Consider the following 24505-nt stretch of genomic DNA (forward strand, 5'->3'; position numbering starts at 1 on the left):
AGACCTTAGAGAATAGAACATAAGCTTCATACTGTATTTGTTTGGTCCTACTCTTGTGGTGTGATTGACAGAACTATTTATCCTTCAAATGTACTTGTTGTAAGTCGCTTTGGAAGTTTCATCTAACTTAATGCAAGCTGCAAAGTGTAAACTGGTGCAGTCCTGTTCAGGGCCCTGCTATTGTGCATGCCGAACCACTAGCATGGCTCACTGGGACTCTTAAGTGAAATGAACCCATCATTCATTTTATTAGTTACACTTCTGCTTTTAATGCTTTGACAGCCCAGAATATGTGCCATGAAAAAGTTCCATTATAGCTGATCACCTGTTGCTGTAGTCCCTGTTGTTTGCTTTGCTTTATACCATAATTTTGTCCTCCCTGTATGAGATGACTGTATGCATGAATTAAGACACCGGTTTATGTCATGGGTTAAGACACACTCCATACAATCTAAGGGAAACATCTGTCGCCAAACTGCTCTACATGGTCAGATATGCACCTTGTAGTTTTGCCTCATCTTGTTGACCTGCAGTGACATCAATCCATTGCTCCAAGGATTTCATGAGCTCCTCCAGTTGTGCTGACCGGCGGCCATGTTTGCTCCAGAAGACCTCATTTTGCAGCCGCAAAGCTTCTGTAGACACATAAGCACGCAAACACATCCAGCTTTCACACTCTTATTCATAAGTTCATATAAATTCAACTTAGGTTCAATAATTAAGTACAACATGATAGAAATGTGAGTTTCGGCCTTTCAGAAACTACAGTTTACAAGCCTGAACACCACATGCTGTTGCAACATCCTGTCAATGCAAATCCTCAATTTCCAATACTCTTCAATAAAAGTAATAAATTCCCAAATGTTCTTTTAATCTCTTGGGCTATACTCAATAACAATAGTGCAGACAGACACTGGACTTTTTTTCACAATTGTAATTAAGTTATTAATTATAAAGTTGCCATCAGGAACTGATTGAGGGCAGGGAAAACTTGCGAAGAGAAATTCAGGTAAGCTTAAACTTTGCTTTGCAGTGCCATCATTCACATTTCATGAAAAGCAACAGCAACGTTTGGAACTACGATCTACGATGGACTACCTGCGTATCTAAATATAAACACATGTGAAAAAATATATGAACATATTCATATCTGCTATCCACACTCCAACAAATGTTCCCATTGATCTCCTTTTAATCAAGACAATACAGAAAATCTGCATTTGTAGAAACAGTACAGTGCACCTGCTAATAGTACATATATTGTGTAAAAAAAAATAAATAAACAAAATGTCTGTTGTCCGGTAACATTTTTCTTCAGACAGACCTAATGAGGTTTGGGAGTTGAGTTGAGCTACTGGCCTCTTTGGCAATCAATGAACCTGAAAATGTACTGAACAACACTGGACTTCGTACAGTACTCACTCTCCGGCTTGTTCTGTCTTTACTCTTCTTCTCTCGCTCCATCCACCTTAATTCACTTCTCTATCAGACTGTTCTCTGTCTGTCATTCCATAAATCAGAGAGGAACAGCAGCAGAGTTTTGAACAGCTGCTTCACACTGACGAATGGAGCACCGTTTGGCAGGTTGTTCAACTCACATGGAGACCAAATTTACCACTCCAGCTTTGTTTTATTACTTAAATGCCACGAGTGTTTGAGAGTCATCCTAAGTAGACTTTAACTACTCAAGTGCACACAGATGAATGCATTTTGTAGTGACAGTTTCCTCCATTACTGCTTTTCTCACTTTACTGGGAAATTATGACTACCTGACAAAACAGAAACAACTTAACTGACTGACTATAAAGAAAAAGAAAGAGTCCCATCATGGGACTGTGTGACTTTCTGTCTTTCTCCATCTCTCCTGGTGGGTGTTAAGCGAGTCATGTCAGGGGATTTGTGTGTGTCCTCCTTCACCGCCCATTACACCCCCCTGGGGGTGCGCCTGTGCCTCCCTCACCTCCGAGAGCCTCCCCCAGTGTTGCTCTGATGTGCTCCGCTGCCTCTTGAAGAATCTCCCTGGTGATTGTTGTCACCGCGGACGATGGCCCATCATCCCCTGCGTCCCGCTGCCCGTCGTGATGGACCACTCGCAGGATGCTGGACTCCAGAGTGTGGTACTCAGAGCTAGCGGAGTGAGAAGATGGGGGGAGAAGGAGATGTGAATGGCTGCAGGGGAAGGAGCGATGATTGTGAGGCATTTGCATAAACACAACTCCCCTTTGGGTCGTGAGTGATGAACACACGCAGGCCTGAAACACACACCCAAACATGCTCTCGGTCCCATTTTCACATCGGCAAATACAGTCTTATTGGCCAAAATCCACTGTGTCCACATTGTGTTTGTGATTTGAATGTGTGTGTGTGGTTCACCTGTAAACACATTTATTAGAGGTGGTCCAGTGAAAACATGTTAGATTGACTGAACCTGCTTTCAGGTAAAGTTTTAATAACTTCCCCGGAGTCTCATCTGTAAAGCAGTTAAAGATTAGCTGAAGTTGCTTGTAAACTGACCTGGTGTGTTCGCTTTGAGATGATTTGCATGATGCGAGCGTGTTTACCTATCAACCAGTCCATGTCTCAGCAGTGTGAGTGAGAGTTTTCCAGTGTGATGAAGCTTCATAAGGTCTACGTCATCCCTCCACAGCAGTAAACTCTCACAAATTTTCACCCGCCGCAGATACGTCACCGTCTCGCCGGGCAACACAATGTCACGTCGCCGACCGCACAGCACCGGCACACACACTCCAACTGACGGTTCCTTCAAGGGCACACAGACATCCGCATTATGTGAAACCATATGAGTTTAATATGAAATGAAATGAACAGATTGGAATCAGATGATCCCACAAAGATAAGCAATCAGCACATTTCATTTGATTGGATTAAAATGTAAATGCAGCATGTTTATGTGATTGCTGCATATACAAGTGCATCAAAAAGTATTCAAATCAGATCCTTGTTTTATATCGAACTTGACTTGATATGAATCTGAAAAAGGAAGAAAACAGAAAAATCAAAGAAAACACATACAGATTTCAAGTTACCAGTTTAAGGTGCAACACACCAACATGCATACAATCAACCAACTAATTAGTCAGTCAGTTGAAAGAAAAATAGTTGCCAACTATTTTGATAATAGGTTCATCATTTTGGTCATTTTTTGAGCAAAAATGTCAAGCATTTGCTGGTTCCAGCTTCTTCAACATAACAATTTGTTTTATTCCTTTGTCATTCATGATAAGGAGTCTTTGGGTTCTTGAATGCTGGTCGGACAAAAGCAGCAACTTGAAACTGAACCTTTGACTGATTAATCATGACAATAACTGTACTGAAAATAATGAAAATGATCATTAGTTGCAGTGCTGTTACCTGGCTAAGGTGCAGTGCTAAGCACAGTGTTGCGGCCACAGTGTCAACATCTGGCTCTGGTCCACCTAAGACAGCATGGATGGGGCCTTGTAATACATCTTCCTGGAAAATACACAAACATAAAAGGTTGTTGTGCCTGTGGTTATTTGACATTTTCATTTCTTCACATACTTGGCGAGGCATCAGTCAGCGATACTTAATGCTTTTGTTTTCCAACATGCAACAAAGAAAGCGGGTGACAATACTGCAGGTTGTTGTTCGATTTGATAGCTGATGTGACTGTATCACCTGGAACTTGAGCCAGCATGACTGTGTTAGATGACTGCAGCATTTTGTAACCAACAGTATGCATTAATCATGAAATCACGGCGCTGCAAGATTTAGTTCATTCCTGAAAGAGAATATTATTCAACATGCACTACACTGGAGGTAAAATCAAGTATAACACCGAAGCAGTGATCCTCATTAATAAGAGAAACTTTTTCACTGCTAATTCAGAGAAACACGCTTTATCAGAAAAGCGATGAGATCCATTAATTTCACTAAACAATGCAGACAAACACTCCTCATTTAGGTTAAGTGGACATTAATGACAGTTCCATTACTGAGATTAAACATTCATGTCTGGGTGAAAAAGGCAGAAAATTACGTCTCTCCCTTTTTAACATGGCTGATATGTTATCAAAGCATTCCTGACTACCAGCGGTATTTAAATATATGCATTTAAATAAAGTTACATGGAGGCACACATCCAACGTTCAAGTTTCTGGATATTTCATGCACATATTTGTGGAAATGAGAGAAATAAATGATCAAAACTTTTGAGGCTTCATCTTTCATGACATGCATCTTCATTAACATACCGAGTAAGCGTAAAGAAACGGTGCTAAATCTTTTTGTAATTAGGAGCAAAATCACACTCAACCATCCCAGCCTGCACTGGGTGTTCTCTGTCAATCTGTAATGTTTTATCTAAAACAGATAAGCTGACTCACTGCCCTGCAGCCTGCACCATTAATCAAGAAGCAAAATGTGGATACAATGAATATCCTGTCTATCTGCAGCTCATCTTAATGGGCTTCTAGGATGCTCTGTTGGGATAGGATGAAGCAGTGGAAGGGAGGAGACATGTTCATGGAGACAAATACTGGTAGGACGCCTAGACATGTTTCCTGTCCAGCTTCTTGCCCAAACTGGCAAACTTGCGGTCACAAGCTTATCCTACCTCAGCTAATGCAGGAAATACTGGTCTGTGGCTTTGACAAAATCACTTCCACAGATGTTCATCAGAGCTGTCCAAGTACCCTTTTAGCATCATTCAGTAAAGCTATACATGAATCAGACATCAGTGGCTTATTTTGCTGCTAGACATTTACAGTATGACAAATACATTCAGACTTGCTGAAAGTATGTTGAAGCTCATTTATCCCTCTTAATACAAGCAAAATAGCTTACCAACTGGCGTACTGAACACGACTGCTGCCCATTTTTCAAAGAGGATGATACATTATATTGACAAAAGTATTGGGACATTACTGAATTCAGGTATGGGATGGGGTTGTTTTTCAGGGATTGGGCTGGGACCTTTACTTCCAGTGAAAGGAAATCTTAATGCTTCTGCATACCAAGATATTTTGGACAACGCTGTGCTTCCAACTTGGTGGTTACAGCTTAAGGAAGCCATTTTCTATTCCAGCATGACTGACCCTAACCCCACCGAACACCTTTGGGATGACCTGGAACAGAGACTGTGAGCCAGGCCTTTTCGTCCAATGTCAGCGCCTGAGTGCACAAATGCTCTACTGTATGAATGGGCAGAAATTCCCACAGAAACACTCCAATCTTGTGGAAAGCCTTCCCAGAAGAGTGGAAGCTGTTAGAGCTGCTAAACTGTCTGTGTATTTAGAATGTGATATCATTTAAGTCCCTATTGCTTTAAGTCAGGTGTCCCAATGCTTTTGTCTATATGGTATATATCTATAAATTGCTTTCCTCCCATCACAGTGAACAGTTAATCACTCCTTTCTTTTTGTGAGAGCACATCACTGTCACGAGAAAAATGCAGTTGCATTAAAGAACTGCGAGAATCTGACATTAACACAACAGCCCACTCATGAAGAACAGCAGAGCTCTGTTCATATTGAAACAACAGCGTTGGAATATGGAAATAAAATGCATATGTTGTGAAAAGGATGACATGAATTTTGAGAGGAGTTTAAAAAACCGTGTAAGACACTAAAAAAAAAAAAAAACTACAGCGGCTACTTTCTTCTACTGTCTTCAGTTCTACTGCTAGAACTTTTTCCAGTCCTATAGGTAACCCAGATTAGTCTGCACAATTGATTTTCTGGTGATTGAACGTCTTTTCCTTGTGACAATCAGCTGCTGACTGAACATTATTTAAAGCTAATAAACTGTGAGGGACTTACAAGCCAGTTCCATGAGATGCTTTTCTAAACATGAGGGAAAAAATGTGTCAGTGTATATGCAGAGATTGACTATTTTTAAGCAGATTTTAAGCAGACTGATTTCATATTATACAGAAATGAGTAGAAGTCAGTGGCTGCCTTGAAAGTAGCAAATCAGTCAACAGACTGGGCAGTAATATAAACATGTAAAGCAGTCATAACATGGACTTTGGAGTCCCAGAGTGACTTTTAAACTTTTTTTTATTTAGTTCTGCAATCTTGCTTTCTCAAATCACCACCCTAGAAGCTGGAGTCTGTTGATTTAATTGATTGAGAGCCTAATGCTGGATATAGTTAAGTAAAATTCCTGTAATAATGTACGGGAATTAATTTATTGCCTAGCTTCTGTTCATAGGACCTCGTCATTGAGGCCAGAGGGATAGATGAAATGAGGGGAGAGGAAATGAGGGGCCAAAGCTAGGGAGTGGGAGGAGCAAGGTTAGAGGCTGTTGATTAGACTGAGAATGAAAAAGGAGGGACGGCAGATTGGAGGAAGGAGGGCAACGAGTTCAAAGAGGCTTATGAAAAAAAGGAGTTGAAATATAGGGAGTATGGGCAGCAGGTTGATAAGTCAGACATTTAGAAGAGATGAGGGGAGGGGTAGGAAAAAAGACATGGGGTAAGACAGGTGAAAAAATATGATAGGGAGAAGAAAGAGAAGGAAGGAGAGAGAAATTAGATAAGAGGTAAGAAGCGAAAATGTGAGGCTAATAAGAAGAAAATGGTGGAGAGAACACAATGAAGATGGAAGTGAAGGGAGGAGCAGAAAGAAGAGAAAGGGCATGTGTGTGTGTGTGGGAGAGAGAGAGAGAGAGAGAGAGAGAGAGAGAGAGAGAGAGAGATAGAGAGTGTGTGTGTGGGGGGGGGGGGGGGTTGCACCCAGTTCCTTCATAGAAGGAAGAGAGAAGCAGAATAAATCAATACTAGATAGAAAGGAAGCAATGCATTAGCAGGAGAAAAGGCCACTCAGTGTCTGTTGTACTGCAGCGGGAGAACATCAGTGTGTGTGTGTGTGTGTGTGTGTGTGTGTGTGCGCATAAGCATGCAATGACCATCTGATATCCTTCCTTCAATCTGAGTGCTCTCCCTCTGAGCTCTATCTCCCTGTCTAACCACATTCAACCCCTCTCCTCTCCTCTCCTCTCCTCTCCTCTCCTCTGCATCTCATTGAGATTCCCAGCTGCCTTAATGTACATTTTCAGCCAAATATCACTCTGAAATGAGGAGATTTACTTGCTTACAGTAGCCGTTCCTGGTATAAAACCTCTAGATGCATTCTGAAACAGCAAATGTTTACAGTTGTGCTGCTTGCAACCACTGGAGCAACTGAAGCCTGTCCAAGCTCATCAGATTGAAGTCAATGAAACACTTTGAGCAAGTCACACACGAAAATCGCTACTAATCATATCTGTGGAAGTCTCAGGTTTACCTACAGTGGTCTCTGGACTGACAAAAAGTGAAGCACACAAAGGAACAAAGGCAGAACACAAAAATTCGTGGATGTGGTAATGAGAGGGAAGTTGTACTTCCTGTGCGGTGACTGTGTCAGCCACCGAGTCACAATATTTACATAATACGCATCAATACATTTACACTTTTGGGGAGTTTTTCATTTTTATGAGATCTGATGCATGTCTTAGGTGAAATGTGTTTAGTGAAACAATCACCATATTCGTTGAATGTAAAAAAATTACACTGACACTTCAGTCTGAAAGATGAAAGACGGATGATGCTTTTGTTTCCTACCTTTTCCTTTTAGTTCAGTCATGGTAATAACTGCTTTTAAAATGACTACACTTTCCATAACAAACCCTCCTTTTCACCGCCTTTACCCAGAAAGGTGGAGACGAGGACCTCTTTTATCAAGCAATTTGTTTCACGTCTCAACTATAATGTGCTTTAGTAAACATTCACTGGGATGAATAATGACAAATGTCGGCACGCACGCAGGGTTTAAAAATTACTTATTCTCTATAAGACTCTAGAATTACATCCCATTTTGTTGCTAACCACAAAGTGGTCCTAAAAACCCTATTAAGGTATATGTGTGTGTGTGTGTGTGTGTGTGTGTGTGTGTGTGTGTGTGTGTGTGAAGGGCAGTTGCTGGAAGTCCACTCAGCACATTGCTTCAGCTTTATGCCAAACGATAGGAGAATCAAGGAGGGAGAGCTGTGGAGCTGTACAGAGAAAAACCGAGCGAGAAAGAAAGATAAGTTCAGTAGGCGCTAAGAGCCAGGCCAATTAGAGGTATGGATGTTCTGGACGGTGGCCATCCAGAGAGTAGAGAGAGAGAGAGAGAGAGTAGAGAGAGAGAGAGAGAGAGAGAGAGAGAGAGGGAGAATGACAGAGAGCGTGTGTGGTCAGCAAAAAAGCAACTCATCAAAGATTGTATTGGAGAGCTAGAAGAGAGAGAGAGAGATGGCGTGTGTACGCGCGTGTGTGTATCTGTATGAGTGTGTGTGAGAAAGAGAAAGAAATGGTTGATAATAGTTGAAAAGTGACATGTGTTACACTTTATCTGCAACCTCCACGACACTCATCAGTTGCCCTCCTTATCACTCAATTACCCCGCTGTGCCCTGATTTGCAGACTTGCTCCTTTGATTCTTTCTTCCTGGCTTCCCCTATGGTTATGTGAAGCACATCTCAAATAAAAGCTGCCAACCTCCTTAAACTTAATTCCAGACTGGACGTCCATATACGCATACGTATTGTGCTCACACACACCTGTTTATATGACTAAGCTGAACATTCTGAACACTGTAGCAGGCCTGAAAATGTAATCAATTAAGAGAACAAAGCAAATACAAGCATGCGGTTTTGCTGTTATTGCACATACATGATCTTTATCTGCTGTTGAAAGCTCTTAGAAAAATGCCGCTAAATAGACTTTCATCGACTGCTGTCAGCAAGTTGCAAGAATGAATGTCAAAGGGAAGGAAACTGCGACATCTGCAACAAGCAATCTCCATCGGCTGATGAAGATGGTATGATATGATCAGAAGCTCCAGAGCAGCTACTACGTTGTGAATGGCCTTTTGGTTTGAGATTCTTTTGTTAACTACATGGATTATGTTATGATTTTCCATATTCCATAGAGAGTGGGATTGCTAAATGGGATAAACTGAATGTGACTGATGATTACATTCAAAGACGTTGACACACATTTGCAGAAAGACATCAGCAGTATAAATTACGTGCGCATGTGAATTAGTATTTGAAGTGTTTGAGTTTTGGTGCATGTGCGGGTTTGTCTTTTCCCACCCTTTTGCAAGGCATCAGAATAAGATCAAGGCAACTCAAAAACAGCAAAACCATACTATTAAGAGGTAAAGACGGTGTTGGTGAGAAGGATGCAGTTATTTCTGCTCAGCTCCTTGAGAGAAATGAAATGATGACTATAGTACAGCAGTGACAACAACAACAACAACAACAACTGAGCACTGGGTCAATCACAAATACTTTGAACGATGCTGTCATGGCCATGCAGTGCAACTGATGACACGGCCATGCCAGTTAGACAAGCTCATGTAGAAAAGAGCAGTTATATGAGCTCTATAGACCATATAGCCTCAAGGCATGTGCATTATCCATGAAAGGCTTCCTGATGTGCCTCTGTGCAAGTGTTGCAGGCCTCTACTGGCAGACAAAATGTATACAGGCCAAGAGTATATACAGAAATGCAAAAAGCATAGAGCCACTATCTATCACATTATAGACCTGTGCCCCTGGTGGCTGCACAGTCATTCAGTCTATATACAGTACATCGGGCTGTTTAGTATTTGCATGAGGCTGTTTCTAATGTGTGAAGAGACACTCGGTCCTGTATCAAATGCAAATTATGAGTCAGTATCTGCAGAGTACCCAGATAGCAGGGAAGGACAGCCTCTGGCTAAACTTGTTGATGTCACGCCTCCCCCTCATTAGAAATCAGATCCTCATTCAAATTCACACGCTGATGCTCCTGTAAATACAACGAGCTTTTTGTATGGGGTCAAACACGCCTCCCTCCCCCAGTTCTGTCATATTGTCGATCTACAGGTGCTTGGCGGCGGCGAGGGGTGGTGGTGGTGGTGGTGGGGGGGACCGAAGGGACGTGAGAGGCTTTTTCAGCAACAGGAACGCAGCCTGTAGCGCAGCGCCATCAGCCCTCACGACATGCTCTCATCCATCACGCATCCATCACCTGCTTTTTTAGCGCCGCTGAAGGATCTCAACTCACCCCGAGTCCGCTCTGGACCTTCCGCAAATACTCCTCCATGTCGGCCTGCGTCGCTACGGTGTCGCTGCAGATCTCTCCATCGACCAAGTTTCGACCATAAGGCTTGCTGGTGTATGTGTGTGTGTGTGTGTGTGTGTGTGTGGGAGAGAGAGAGAGAGTGTATGTGTATGTGTTTTTTCTCTCCGCTCCCGTGTCCCCCCGCTGCGCTCGCACTGCAGCACTCTGCTGCTGTGTGTGCCGTCGGTCCTCCCCTTCTCCGCGGGGTGAACCCACAACACGGAGCGGTGGGTGTGACAGCAGGAAGAGGAGATCCGACGGTGATTCAGCCGCGCTTCCTGCGGTAGGAAGCGCACCCCCCCCAACACACACACACACACACACCGCCCCCACCTATAGCTACACGCATACACAACCTATCCTATCCTACATGGCCTCAGCGTCCAACCAGTGAGGAGTAGCACAGTGAATGTAGTGAATGATGAATAGCTCCAGCACCATGGACAGCAGCATTTCAGACCCTTCACGCTCATGGTGCGCCTTGGTGTGCCGTTGCTATTTCACGCATTTTTTCCCCCATTTGTCGCAATATGATCGAGATTACAGCCAGAATGAAAGTGCACTGCAATCCTTTGTGTGTACGTGTGTGTGTGTGTGTGTGCGTGCGTGCGTGAGAGAGAGAGAGAGAGAGAGAGAGAGAGAGAGAGAGAGAGAGAGACACTTTAATTAATGTGAAAGATGGCCTGTGAGTAAAAAGCAAAGTACACCCGAAGACAGAAACTCCCTTTCACAATGGAAAGTCAGCCAGCCCTGAAACTTTAATATTCAAAATGGACAAGTCACTTTATTTATGGTTCAGAGGGCCACTTGTTTTATCTTTTTGTAAATTAGTCTCTCTCTCTCTCTCCTCCTCCTCCTCCTCCTCCTCCTCCTCCTCCTCTATCTATCTATCTATCTATCTATCTATCTATCTATCTATCTATCTATCTATCTATCATGCCCAAATTTAACTCACAAACATTTGTTTGGCCCCAGTTGACCCCACCACTCATATATGCATTACAGAATATGTAGACTACCAACCTGTACTCACATCCCTGGAGCAATACTACAGCGCCCCAAGGTTTCCACAAGTCATTATGATGATTAGATTGAACACCAGATGAAAATAGGAACTCTATCAGCAAGCACAAAATGAAATAAAGATAATAAAAGACCTAAATATAGGTTTTGATAGAGATCCACTGTAACTGACATGGTGTGAACCTGGAGTTTTGGGTGCGTCTGAGAAGTTTCCTCAATTTTGTTGGTAATCCAGCCTTGCCATAAGGAGGTCTCTACTACCAATATAACAATATATATTTAAGTTTCAGATGTACTTGAAGCCTGCATGTTGGCCCAGCAAAGAGAAAGAGTGGCTGTGTGGCTCTAACCAATCAATAAATAAATGAACAAACAAATAAATAGATGGAGACTATTTTTATATGAGGCCATTAAAGACAAACACATGCCTATCAACATATACAATATATAGACAAAAGTATTGGGACATCTGACTATTACACCATCAGGGACTGCCATTCATGGGTGGCACAGTGATGCAGTGGTTAGCACTGTCGCCTCATAGCAAGAGGGTTCCAGGTTCGAATCCCGGTCTGGGCCCTTCTATGTGGAGTTTGCATGTTCTCCCTGTGCCTGCGTGGGTTTTCTCCGGGTACTCCGGCTTCCTCCCACAATACCAAAAAACATGCACATTAGGTTAATTGGCTACTCTACATTGCCCCTAGGTGTGAGTGTGAGAGTGTGTGGTTGTCTGTCTTTGTGTGTTGGCCCTGCGATTGACTGGCGACCAGTCCAGGGTGAATCCCGCCTCTCGCCCATAGTCAGCTGGGATAGGCTCCAGCTCCCCCACAACCCTGACGGATAAGCGGTATAGAAAATGGATGGATGGATGGACTTCCATTCTTCTGTGAAGTCTTTCCACAAGATTTTAAGTGTTTCTGTGGGACTTTTTGCCCATTAATGCAGTAGCACAATAGTGATGTCAGGCACTGACGTTTGACAATAAAACCTTTCTTGGCAATTTCTGTTCCAGCTCATCCCAATGCGCTCCAAACCCTCCAAACCCTGATAAACAGCCCTAGAAAGAGGTGTGTCTGGATACTTTTGTCTATATAGTGTAATTGTATGTGAGTGGGTTCCTTCTTGACTATTAAGTTCCATGGTATTCAGTTCAGTGCTGCATTTGTTGGAATCCACTGTAGCCTAACTCTTCCTACTGCAGCAGCCAATCTGAGCATCTTTAAGAGATGTCATGGTTTCTCATCTGCGGTGAAGGTAGTGATGCTCGGGTCTGACAGTAATGAAGGCTGAGTTAGTGCACTGTCAATCCTGGGAAAAAAAATCTCTCAGACCAGAGTCAAGCCAGACACAATCAATATCACTTCCTGCCATTTTCAAAATAAAACCCTCATCGATTTTTTTTAAAGTAATACAGAGAAAGAATTAAGTGTTGCACAAAGGAGTCATTATGCATTGTATGTTTTCTGAAACATCTACACATTTTGCACAAGAACTATCTATCCAACCTTTGGAGTGCCCTAATTTTTTCCTAAATATGGACCTCATAAAGCCTGAACATATTATTTATTAAATTAAACTGGTGACGTGAGGTCAAGTAAAGAAAGAAATAGTGACTCTTATCGATGAGCGAGACATCCAGTGGAGATGAAGTGAGCCGTGTTCCTGATATCCTGACATCCTCTAATGGATGTGCACAATGACCTGATGTTTTGCTGCTGACCTTTGAGTTAAAATCCTGAAACATGCTCAGCCTAAAATCAGTAACTGTTGTGCTGACTGTAAGACATATCTCAGTAACTAGGAAGAGACATCTCTGCTCTCTTCTACTGTTTGTACAGTTATTGTTGACAAACACACTAAACAGGGTTTAGTGTACCTAAGGTTTAAGGTGTTAAGGTCATGTACTGTCTGCGTAACAGCTGACAGTAAATGACAGCCTGTAATGACAGCTAATGGGGGGTTGTTGCAGACTGTTGCAGGTTTATCAGGCCCATTTTGGGCTGAAATAAGTTTACAATCTCTGCATGCAGAGGTCAGGTGGAAGAAACCTCACAGTAATGTGGACTTAATCATAGTTTAGAAAAACTACATGAGGAAATCTGCTTAAGGTTTGCTTTTTTGGCTGACAAAAGTTAAGGATGCTTCAATATGGTGTCCCAAACTGGGCCTCACAGCCATGACAAAACAAATGGGAGATGCATGCAACAATGCCAGTTGTCATTGTTCACTCACTCATTGTTTTAAATAAACAGAGATGATTCTACCAAATTAACTCAAGCTAAAGGTGGCATGTGTAGTCAGCAAAATCAGTAGTATAAGTGAGTGCATGAGCGGAAAATGTATGGCTGCAGTGTTGTGTAGTGCAGCAACAGAAGCCAAAGGACAACCAAAACCAAGCCGATGTTTCATGGAGCAGAAAGAGACAGAGACTGAGCTTCAACAGGCTTTTGAAGGAACACTGGCACACAGGGCCCAGCTGTGCCAGGTGTGATGACCCCTCCCACTTCCAGTACCTGCAAGGGCAGCTGCACACAACACAAACAACGGGCAGGCACGACCGAGAGGGCTGTTATGAGAGAGGGTCGCTTCAGTGAAGTTCGGTTCAGTAGGTGGATGGCTGGTGAGAGGAGCATGTTATGACTATGAGGAAAAAAGAGAACAACGTCAGATTTGTTAAAGTTGTTTTTAATGAGAACACAAGCAATGTGAAATATACACACAACTTAATGGGCCAGAAAAGGTACGGAAGGGGAAGTTTGAGAGGGTCCACTGACGTTCCTCTAAAGCAAGTTACATAAAACCAGACAGATAGAAGGATGTGTGAATTATGGCAAACTGTACAACAGTCGTGTTAGCCCACAGTCCCTTTTTCCTCCCTAAAAATGTTAAGGGAAAAAACACAAAAATATCCTGTTACTTTAACAGTTGTTCTTGACTTGTCTCATTAAAACAGACTTACACTGGTAAGGTGGATCTGGTCTAGTGAAACATCTTGTTTGGTGACATGTTTTGTCTGTGTGTGTGACAAGCCCTCCTGCTTTGGCAGAGCTTGCTGTGTTCTCTTCTCATTTTGCTTGTCTGTTGTCTTGCAGGGTCTTGCAGGTGGAACTAATCACTGTGACTGGGAGCACCTGGCCAGTCTCCCAGGGGTATTTAAGATCTGGTTGTAGCAGTCCATCTTTCTCTTCTCACCCCTCTGACATCATGGTCTTGTTTGGTTGGCTTCGGATCGGTTAATCCTAAGGTTCTGCACCTTACAACACTCTCCACTCGCCATTTGACCCTCATCCATCTACTGACACGCTGACTGATGCTGACTTACACACCTCATACTTTTAAGTTACGTCTTTGAGTTAATAAATTTGCAAGCCTCTCTGTTTAGAACGTGCGTCTCCTGTTTTTGTCATGGGCTGGGTCGTGACAGTGTGTAAGATGCTGAGAAAAACAGAAAGAGAAATAGCAGATGAACAAGCAAGACCAAAGTAGCAATCACTGACAAACCCACAGGTTTATGAATGATATGAATTATTCTGCTACTGCTCAGAATTACCAGAAAGACATCTTTATGTGCTGTCCATGAGCCATTCACCTCAATATGAGTCGTCAGAAAATTAAAAAAAACATTTAAATCCTCAATGATTTTACAAATTCAAAGGAAAAGTCCACAATAGGCCGCAGTCCAATATAACAGAAATATTAGCTATAATCTAAAAATGTGTATGAGATCTCACAAATTTCTCACAGTGAAAGTTAAAATTAAAAAGCCTCTGTTACTGCAAGTCTAAGTCAAATTGCATTGGACCGTCAGACATTCCTGTTATTTTGTCCATCCCTGCAATGGTCCTGTTTACAACATATTTTGACTAGACATAGCTCAAAATTATGTTCTGAATTCAAATATCTATTTGTATACAATGCAGACTGTGCTGGGGAATGTGAAATTATTAATAACATTAGGAAAAAATAGGAGATCAAAATCTCATGGACCACAACTATTAATTCTGTTCTGGCGATAGTTTTGTTGTTCTGAAAGTTTAGGTCAAAGAGTTTAGGGAGAGAGTGTGAGACTGAAAGCTTTACGCAGCACACCAAATTTGCTGCTGTGATGAATGATGATGATGGTATAGTTTTACCTGAGCTGACTAAAATAACTCTTGAAGGCAACAGGCAGACACGCTGCAGCTTTGATCCATTAATGCTCCTGCCTGCTGGCTCTTTTATGGTGGGGGGGGGGACGGAAAGATCTGTCGTGTTTCGCCTCTAAATAATTCCCCATCACACAAGTAAGGCTTACTGCGTCTGCACAACCGTCCTGAACTGGTTTAATTTTCCACTGAAAACAATAGGCCTCGCTAATTGATTTTAATGGCTCTCTCCGCCACGATGCGCCCCTTATGACTTGGAGAGAGGTCTTTAAGATTATTATTATTAGTATAATTGCCATTACCCCCACACTTTCCCTTAGCGAATGGGAGACAGAGAAAGAATATCTTTGCCCTTAAGCTGAACAAATAATTATTAGAGACAGGAAACAAACAGACGACCGTCACTCACACCCGCGCATACACACACACACACACACACACACACACACACAAGAACGCTCCACCTTAGACTAGACCCCCTCCTGGCGACCCTCATTCCCTCCGCCGCCCTCTCCGTGCAGCGTGCCTCTTGTAATTTATGCAAAATTAATTGATACATCTTTTATAATTGATGTGCTGTAAACTTAATGAGTAATTTATGTAATTAGTCAATTAAGGATAATTCCAGCATATGTTCCGTATGCCCAGAAGGTGTGCTTTACAACTACTTATTTGTCCAGGAGTTGGGTGCAGACGAAGACTGCCGTAGACTACCTAATTAATTTTGTTATGCAGATCAGCCACGGTGTCTATTTAACGGCCCCCTTTGTGAAAACAGATTTAATATTGATCTTTCCCGGGCGTTTAAAGAGGATGCTCTTACCCGTGTTGGCCTCTGAGGGCCTCAGAGCTTCAAAACTCATTTTTCAGGCACCGGGAAAACAATTATGCAGGGAAAACAAAAACACAAGAACAACAACGACTATCTTTATTTAGCCACGGAGAATATATGTAACTGTTCGTTCCTCTTCAAGCGAAGTGGCACTAAAATGTGATTTCCTTGCAATTACACGATGTCTTTAAAATATGCTCTCCGTCGAAGGTGCTGACCTTTTAAGTGGGCTTGAAGGACTGAGACATAACGGCAGAGATACGGCTAATTAATTGACACAGTTTTGAATATTCATACCTAATACAGCGAGCTTGCCCTTAATTACATTGTTGGACTTCTTTCCTAGGAGGCTAAATCACGGAAGGCTTAATTATTGTAATGTATTCGGGGGCCCACCGGGGCACCGTGGAAGACAGGAGCCGTCAAGGACCCAGTCATGACACCTGGCTACAGAAAGAAAAAAATAAACGGGAAGGGGAGCAGCTTTTGTTGTTTCCCGCTGAACAGAATTCAGAGCAGGGGATGAAGTTTGTTTACATCCTTGTAGGATTCACCGGAGAGTGTTTGAACAGACAGACAGCCGCCGGATTCCCCTCTCAGCAATTAATCAACAACAGCGCCCCTCTCTATCTCTTTCTGAGTGTGTGTGTGTGTGTGCGCGCGCTTTTGTAATTGAGAGCAGAAGAGTAGCACACTGATGATTGTGCGCAAAGGAAGACATGATTTATTGTTTGCAAAGTCTTAAAGTGCAGACGAGCAAATTTAGCAAAGAGGTTGTATTCACGTATTCTCTTCTTTACTATTCATTTCCTCAAGTAAAATCTGCTAAGATGGCAGTTCAAAGTCACATTTTCTGCCACGGTTATTTCAGTCATGTTATCTGAGCACAAGGCATCACTGAACAACATCGTCTTGGTTTCAAAAATAGACAACATGTTTTCAGGAATCTTCATGACTTTATGACTTTTATGACTTACGTGCAAAGCAAATGCGCTCTCCAGCACTATAACATTACAGCATGTGAGGAACTGAATGCTGACCAGAGAGGTCAAAGGTCAAGGGCAGCTTCGGAAGCGCAGTCCAGGAACTAGTTGGAATTTAGCAACTTTCTGAAAGACACTCCGAGTGAACAGTCCGTTTAAACAATATGTAGCGGTTAACATCAACCACTCTGTCCCCGTGCACTTTATGTAAGACTCTTTGATTGGCAAACCGGAGATTAGAAGCGAACGCGTGTGTTAAACGCACCACCCACCACCCATTTTTATTCGTTTCTTTACCCCATCGCCCAGTCTGTCTCGTATTCTCTCTCTCTGTCCCTCTCTCTCTCTCACACACACACACGCGCGCGCACACACACGCAGGCAGCCCTCTGCTCTCTTCCCTGTCGTGTCCCCTAAGTGTCTGGATAATAGATAATAGAGACAGCGACCTGCGGGGGTCTTACAAAAACGGCGCTCGGCGAGTGGGAGCATCGTACAAGAGGAGAGGAGCACACACCACACACAGACAGCGAAGCAAACTGGCCCCTCACATCCTTAAACCGCCGCGGAAACAAGGGGAGACTGAAAGGACCGCTCAACTTTTACGCGCAGAGACTGGCTTTTACGCACAACTCCAAGAGCGTCATTTGACAGTTGAAAGTCTTCATAGGAAACTTTCTTGGGATGCAGGAGCCTCTCAAGGATCTTACCTGACTGCAGCGGGCCTTTAGGCTACACTGTTTTAAGCGATATAACGAAAATTTACCAGCTTCTAATCAGATGGCTCAGATCTTTGGAACAGATCTGTCGAATGGAGACTGACATGCAGACCGTCAATTTAGCTCCTTAGATACAAAGCTTTTAAAACATAACTGTAAAGGCTGTGTCATTTAACAATCCAAACTTCAAGAAAACAGTAACCAGTCATGCCTCGTCCTGGGAAGAACTCTTACAGCGACCAGAAGCCCCCATACTCCTACATATCATTGACAGCGATGGCTATCCAGAACTCAGCCGAGAAGATGCTGCCTCTGAGTGACATTTATAAGTTCATTATGGACCGGTTTCCGTATTATCGAGAGAATACCCAGCGGTGGCAAAATTCCCTGAGGCACAACCTCTCCTTCAACGACTGCTTCATCAAAATCCCCCGGCGGCCTGATCAGCCAGGGAAAGGCAGCTTCTGGGCTCTGCACCCGGACTGCGGTGACATGTTTGAGAATGGCAGCTTCCTCAGGAGACGTAAGCGCTTCAAGGTGCTGCGCGCAGAGCATATGGCCTGCAAGAGCTCCCCGATGATGCATTACTTTCACCATCACCACCACCATCCGGGCAGCAAGCTGGGTACCGCATCTGGCCACCACGACCACTCAGCAGGCCCGGCAAGCACCGTGGGTCGGCTCCCTCACTTTCAGGGTTACGGGGGCATTACTTGCGCACAGCCCGGCGGGTTTAAGCACCCATTCGCCATAGAGAACATTATAGGACGGGACTATAAGGGTGTGATGGCCAGCGGGCTCCCCCTCACCTCGGTCATGCACCACCTGGGTTACCCAGTGCCCCCTCAGCTCAGCAGCGTGGTCAATTCCATGTGGCCGCACGTCGGGATGCTGTCGGAGTCCATGAGTGGCGTGCCCGTGCCCGCTTCGTCCGAGTACGCGCCCTTCAGCATGTCAGCAAAGGGCCTGTACCACAACCCCAACGGGCAAACCTTGCCCGCCGTCCCCGTTCCAATAAAACCCACCCCATCGCTGGGTGCCGTGCCCGGTTTGACGGGGCTGCAGTCCGGCCCGTCCCAGCTTTGCTCACCGACTTCAGTGATGGAGAAAAGTGATCTACTGGAGGGGAAAGGCAACCCTCTACACCCGGCCCTCCTGCTGTCCTAACCGGGTAAATTGCGGGTCATTTTTGAAAAGTAGCATTGAAGAAGAACTTTGTTACTGCATAAATTATGTCAGAATGGCCTATCAGCAACATCATAGTTTGAGTTAAGTGCAGCTGTAGGAGAGTTGTACAAAGTAAGGTTAACATTGTGATGTGTAATGAATTTTTTCATCAGACCCATGTTGATTGAAGTCATAATTTATTTGCACAATTTGTGAGGGCATTTGCCACACACTGTAATGTGGCACTGATAAATACAATCAGACAAGAGGATACGCTGAACCCAAAGAAAGCTTTGATTTAGGAGACAAACAATTCTTTCCAAATGCAAACCAACAACTCTGTTTCTATTTTTGCTCTTATTCTATTTATTTTGTTTTAATCTAAGGCAGGCCTAATGGCTAAATACAAATAGGCCTTCATGATGTTTAATTAGGCCTGTTGCACTTTTTGTGTTATTTAGCGGTGCATTGAAAACGTTATGCTTGCATTATAACACTATTTATCTGAGGATATTTATAAAGAACTTAAAACCGGATCTTCTTTGTTGTTGTAGTTATTTCCTCGTTTTAATTTTCATACATTTTTCAGGTGGTCACTGCTTGCTGCACAACCGAATGAAAAAAAATAACATTAGATAAATTTCAGTAAAGTCAGGGATTATTTTATTTTAAATTACCGGTAAACTCTGACGCAAATTAACCCTAATTCAGAACATTTCAAGTGCACTCTGACTTTTACGGTACAATTGTGATGATTTCAGCGTGTGTGTAATTACTTTGCTACACACAGTTATTAAATATTTTAGTAAGTAACTGCAATAAGCTCGTTCCACCGCCTACAACAGGAAATGAGAACAACGCAGGTTATACTTGCCACAGGTTGCTCTGGAATCGACAATTAGCACTGAGCTTATTTCTCTTATTTTTAAGCAAGCGAGGATTTCATATAGCGGCTGTATGGGAGAAACACAGCAATAACGTCAAGTGTGAGTGAAACATGTGATCATGCTGTAATTTGGCCATTTTTGCTGAATGAACACACAGCGACATGAAGTGTTTTGATCTTTCCCCGCGTTGAACACCTAACTGACTGATCACAGGGGAGGCGTGTATTAAATATTACAAAATTCAGCATCCAGGGGGAAATAAAGAATCGATAAAAAAAAACTTTGAAAAACAAACTTTGCCTGAGCCGAATTTTACTCAGAGAGATGTTTACATTGAGGTCATGCTATCTCATAAGGCATCATCACGCGCAATGTGGGCATCGTGACATGAATCACGTCTGAAATGGGCATATGTGCTGATGCACGTTGTGTCCAGGTGATCTTCACATGGATGGATACGAGCAGGCGGCACTCTGGGCTGCAGCTTCACAACTTCAAAAGCAGGCAGGGTGATCGGATCAAGTTTTGCTCTTTTGTTTCCTCTCTTTAAACACTGCTTTGAAGCTTTTCCTCTCCAACAGCACAAAGCGCCAGGTTCAGCCCACTGAAAATGACTTATATTCAACCTCCTGTGTCCTATTTAGCATCCCAAAGGCTCCCACAGCCGACACTATTGTCACACCAGCCTCTGAACAAATAATTGAGATGCACCAGCAGAGGAGAGGCGTGGGAGTGAGGAATTAAAATCTATGTGGGTGTCATTGCTAACGAGCAGAGTGCATATAATAGTGATTGCCCTTATCTTCTTCTTCCTCATCCTAATCTATTTACTTTACCATTGTGTTTTCTTTATCTTCATCATTTCCTTTTTTTATTTTGCTTAGCTGACTTCTCTAGTTTTTGCCCTATTGAGACTAGATTTCAAAAGATTATCTCTTCTTATCAATTAGTTTGTCTGATTTCACACACACTTTCACCACAGGGTGCCTGTGATTCCTAGTTACAGGGAATTTCAATGGCATGACGAAAGACTCCATGAGGAAAATGTGTACCTCTGCCTGTAAGTGTGTGTGTGTGTGTGAGTCTGTGTGTGCGTGCGCATGTGTGCGTGCGGGTTTTGCTTTAATTCCCTGATCAGCAGGCCTCAATGTCTTTAATAGCCCTCACTGCATTAGTGTATAATTAAATGCCACTAATTAACACAATAAGAGGAGTAATAATGCAGCCATTATTACCCTCCATGATCCTCTGTCCTCACAACACGAGAGTTAGATGCCTCTGGAATCATAATACCACATGAGGTCTCCTAATGTGCACATGTGTTTATGTGCAAGCTTATAGGCGGTATATGTGCAGTTTATTTTTATAAGGGGAGACACTGCGGTGGTTATGTCAAACACTTAACAGCATATGTTACACGATTTTCACCATAGGTAAAATATATAGAAAAAGACATTAGTCTGAACGCTCTCGTTTTTGTTGACATGTTAGAATGCAGGTTCCATTACCATTTTAGATACCAGCCTATATCTGGCTTTAAGTGTCTCATTCTAAACATTTTGCTTGATATATTGGCAAGGAAAAATAATCAAGGTGTTAATGTGCTGTACAAAAAAAAAGTCTGGGTGAATGTAATTGTAGGAGAAACAGCTGCACTGGCATGTTAATTGTACTGTACGACAGATGTGCACAATTTGGACAACTTTTTGAGTTTGTGTTTTGAGAAAAAAAATATCCTTCTCAATCAGCTGCTTTTGACTTATTAATTCATTTAAAATTTACTCTGAGGAAATATGACAGCTCGCTGCAAGCTTGTCTTCAGTTACAGTTAAAAGCAGTGAATGATTTGGATGAGATGCAGCACACTTAAGTTTTTTTTTTTTTGCAGTTATGGATTTGAATCAGGAACTGAATGTCGTCACGATGAAAATGATGATTACAATAAAAAAAGAGAGAGAGAGAGACAAGTACAGCGAGTTGTTTCAGCATCGGGTCTCACTCCAAAATTCAAACCTGTTGAAACTGCAAGTCTTAGTTAGTTTGCTGTAAAGCAGTAAGACTCTCTGTAGTCTACATCCTAAAATAATGACAAGGTTTCATCAAAAGTAATGTAGATTAATTGGAAAATCATCATCAAATGAGATGAAATGATTATCAAATGATTTAATGAGTCATCTCCAAAAGATGTTAATGTAGCACTGAAGCCTGGACTTTTTGTTTATTTACTTTTAACATCAAGGCAACAGTTTTAATGTGACGCAAGGCCCCTAAATACTGAACCAGGAGCAGAGGCGATTTAAAATCTGTTTTGAAACTACTAATGTTTGGTTGCTAGAGTCTTTCCAAGTACACAGTATACAAAAATTAATAAATAATATTGAAAGAAATGGATGACAAGGACAAAGTTCATTAACTTAGTATTCTGCGCATCAGTCTATTAAATTACTTTTGACTTAAAACACAATTTGTTCGTCAGCTGGTTTTCTAACAAGCTGATTGCATCTCACACGCCCCTTTACAGCAGACAGAGATATGACGATATTTTAGTGAAACAACACAAATCTAACATTACATCACGAAAAACTGTTAAAAGCACTGATAAAAGTGTACGACACATTAACACGAGAGAACTCATGGAAAAACTGCTCATCATGTGAAATACGACTTAAAAATGAATAATCAGAGTCATATGAATGAATAAAACATTTAGGTCAGAGGTGTTTCACTGTCAGCCCTCAGAAACGAAACGTTAGGGACTTGAATAGGAGATGATACATTAGCGGTAATTACCCACACTTCACAGGGGCCAGGGTGGCAAATTCTACATGCGTTTTTCTTAATGACCAGCAAGAGCAGGACATCATAATGAGCAGCTTAATACATTGATCTGATCTGCCGTTCGCACTAACTCAAGCACACTGGCACACCCACACACACACACACACACACACACACACGAACATGAACAACCTTAAATATTATTCTTTGTTCCAAGCAGCAGTCTTTTATTCAGCGTTGGAAACATCAGATAACAGAAATTTGTTCTAATTTCTTTAAACCTATAATTGCCATACAAGGATTCCTTGTTCAGTCACAGCTTGAGCGATAGTTACAAATATTAATAGAGCCATTTCAACAATAAATGAAGACATGAATCTACATTACAGGAACTATTAACTTTGTTAAACAATTTCAACACTGGATTGAAATCTAACTGTCATAAGTGCTTCAGAAAGTCTTCATTATTAAAAGTTAAAATGCATCAAATTGTTTTTATAATTTGCAGAAATGGGCTCAGGCTTCCTTCATTTTGAAACAGAAACCGAGAAACCAGAAACCGAAGAGGAGGAAAATAAAGTAACTTTGAGTGACTTAAAGAAAAAGAACACAAATTAGAAAGAAAGAAAGAAAGAAAGAGGACACTGTGAAAGAGTTGTACGACTGTACAAGGTCATTAGGGCTTCAGGCCCGCCTACAGAATTAATGAAAATGTAATATTCTTAAGAGGTTTTTTCATTCTCTGTATTTGTCACAGATTGCAGGACAACTGCTGACCTCCTAATGCGCTCAGAGAAGACCTGCACATGACACAGACAGACAGACAGACAGACAGACAGACAGAGACTTAACAGAGACTGTGCTGTCACACATAATGAACTAAATCATAATCATAACAAAACTGCATTGAACTAAACTGAATTGAAAGAGATAAACACAAACACGAGGTTATGTTTTTGTCACATTTTAATGGGAGGAATTTTTAATTTTGTTCGTTTCTTTTTCTCTTCCTTTCAGTTTAATTGCCCATTAGAATACTCTGCAGTTTTACATTTTTGTACAACAAGAATATTCAAGAATATGCACATTACATTTTTAATAAGAAAGATCCAATTAAAACACGACTTGAAGATCTCCCATTTTGAGATACGAGTCTGTAGTCTGTATCTCATGTTACATGTTTTTTCAAGCATACATGTAAAATAATCCATATGTCTAGAGACATTTTTCTTTCTTTTACTTTTCTTTTTCCTTTCACTTACTGTTGCAATGATTGCTGCAGTCATTTATGGAGTTTAAAGTGTGCTATAATTACAGACTTTTCCTACAGCAATCAATTGTTTACTACATAGAAATACATAAGAACAGATAGATAAACGATGATTAAGAAATTAATCAAATTTATCTTTCAGTTATGCATTCAAGAAAACTACAACCAAACACGTAACACAAGGACAATTAAATGTGCAAATTAGTAATCTTATTATTCTTTTTGTTATAACATCAGTAAGTTATTAAAAGTTTGAATGGCTCAGCTATGTCTATGACTGATATTCCTACTCCCAAATGAATAGTTTTTTGGAACAAATGTCAAAGTCACTTCCATCTATAGTTTAAGACTTCTACAGCTAATTTCCTTATGTATTTGAGCATACTCTTTAGGGACTCTTCATTTAACTCCAACACTTCACTCATCAGTCAGGGCTACAAACTGTGTGATTTTGCAAATTCCTTTGAAACTTTGTGTATAACATTGAAATCTTTTCCCAATATCCTATATTTAGTCCGTTTCTCCAAAGCCCTGCTACAGTATAGGGATTAGGAAGACTTCTTTCATTTACATCAATCACATG

At 41.9% G+C, this 24505-nt stretch overlaps 2 protein-coding genes across 2 annotated transcripts; one reads left to right on the plus strand and one right to left on the minus strand.

Moving 5' to 3' along the window:
- Positions 1-480: 480 nt before the first annotated feature.
- Positions 481-10191, minus strand: LOC124057658. The gene is made up of 5 exons (XM_046386128.1): positions 10062-10191; positions 3373-3474; positions 2562-2761; positions 1961-2127; positions 481-635 (listed from the first exon to the last, which is right to left on the minus strand). Exons 1-5 carry the CDS (start codon positions 10098-10100, stop codon positions 481-483), a joined length of 663 nt encoding a protein of 220 aa, XP_046242084.1. The 5' UTR covers positions 10101-10191.
- A 7646-nt stretch (positions 10192-17837) lies between these two features.
- Positions 17838-19516, plus strand: foxb2 (forkhead box B2). Its single transcript, XM_046386370.1, has one exon. The coding sequence runs from the start codon at positions 18028-18030 to the stop codon at positions 18985-18987; it is 960 nt and encodes a 319-aa protein (XP_046242326.1). The 5' UTR covers positions 17838-18027; the 3' UTR covers positions 18988-19516.
- Positions 19517-24505: the final 4989 nt, after the last annotated feature.

This window comes from Scatophagus argus, chromosome 4, assembly GCF_020382885.2.
Source record: "Scatophagus argus isolate fScaArg1 chromosome 4, fScaArg1.pri, whole genome shotgun sequence".
Lineage (NCBI taxonomy): Eukaryota > Metazoa > Chordata > Actinopteri > Scatophagidae > Scatophagus > Scatophagus argus.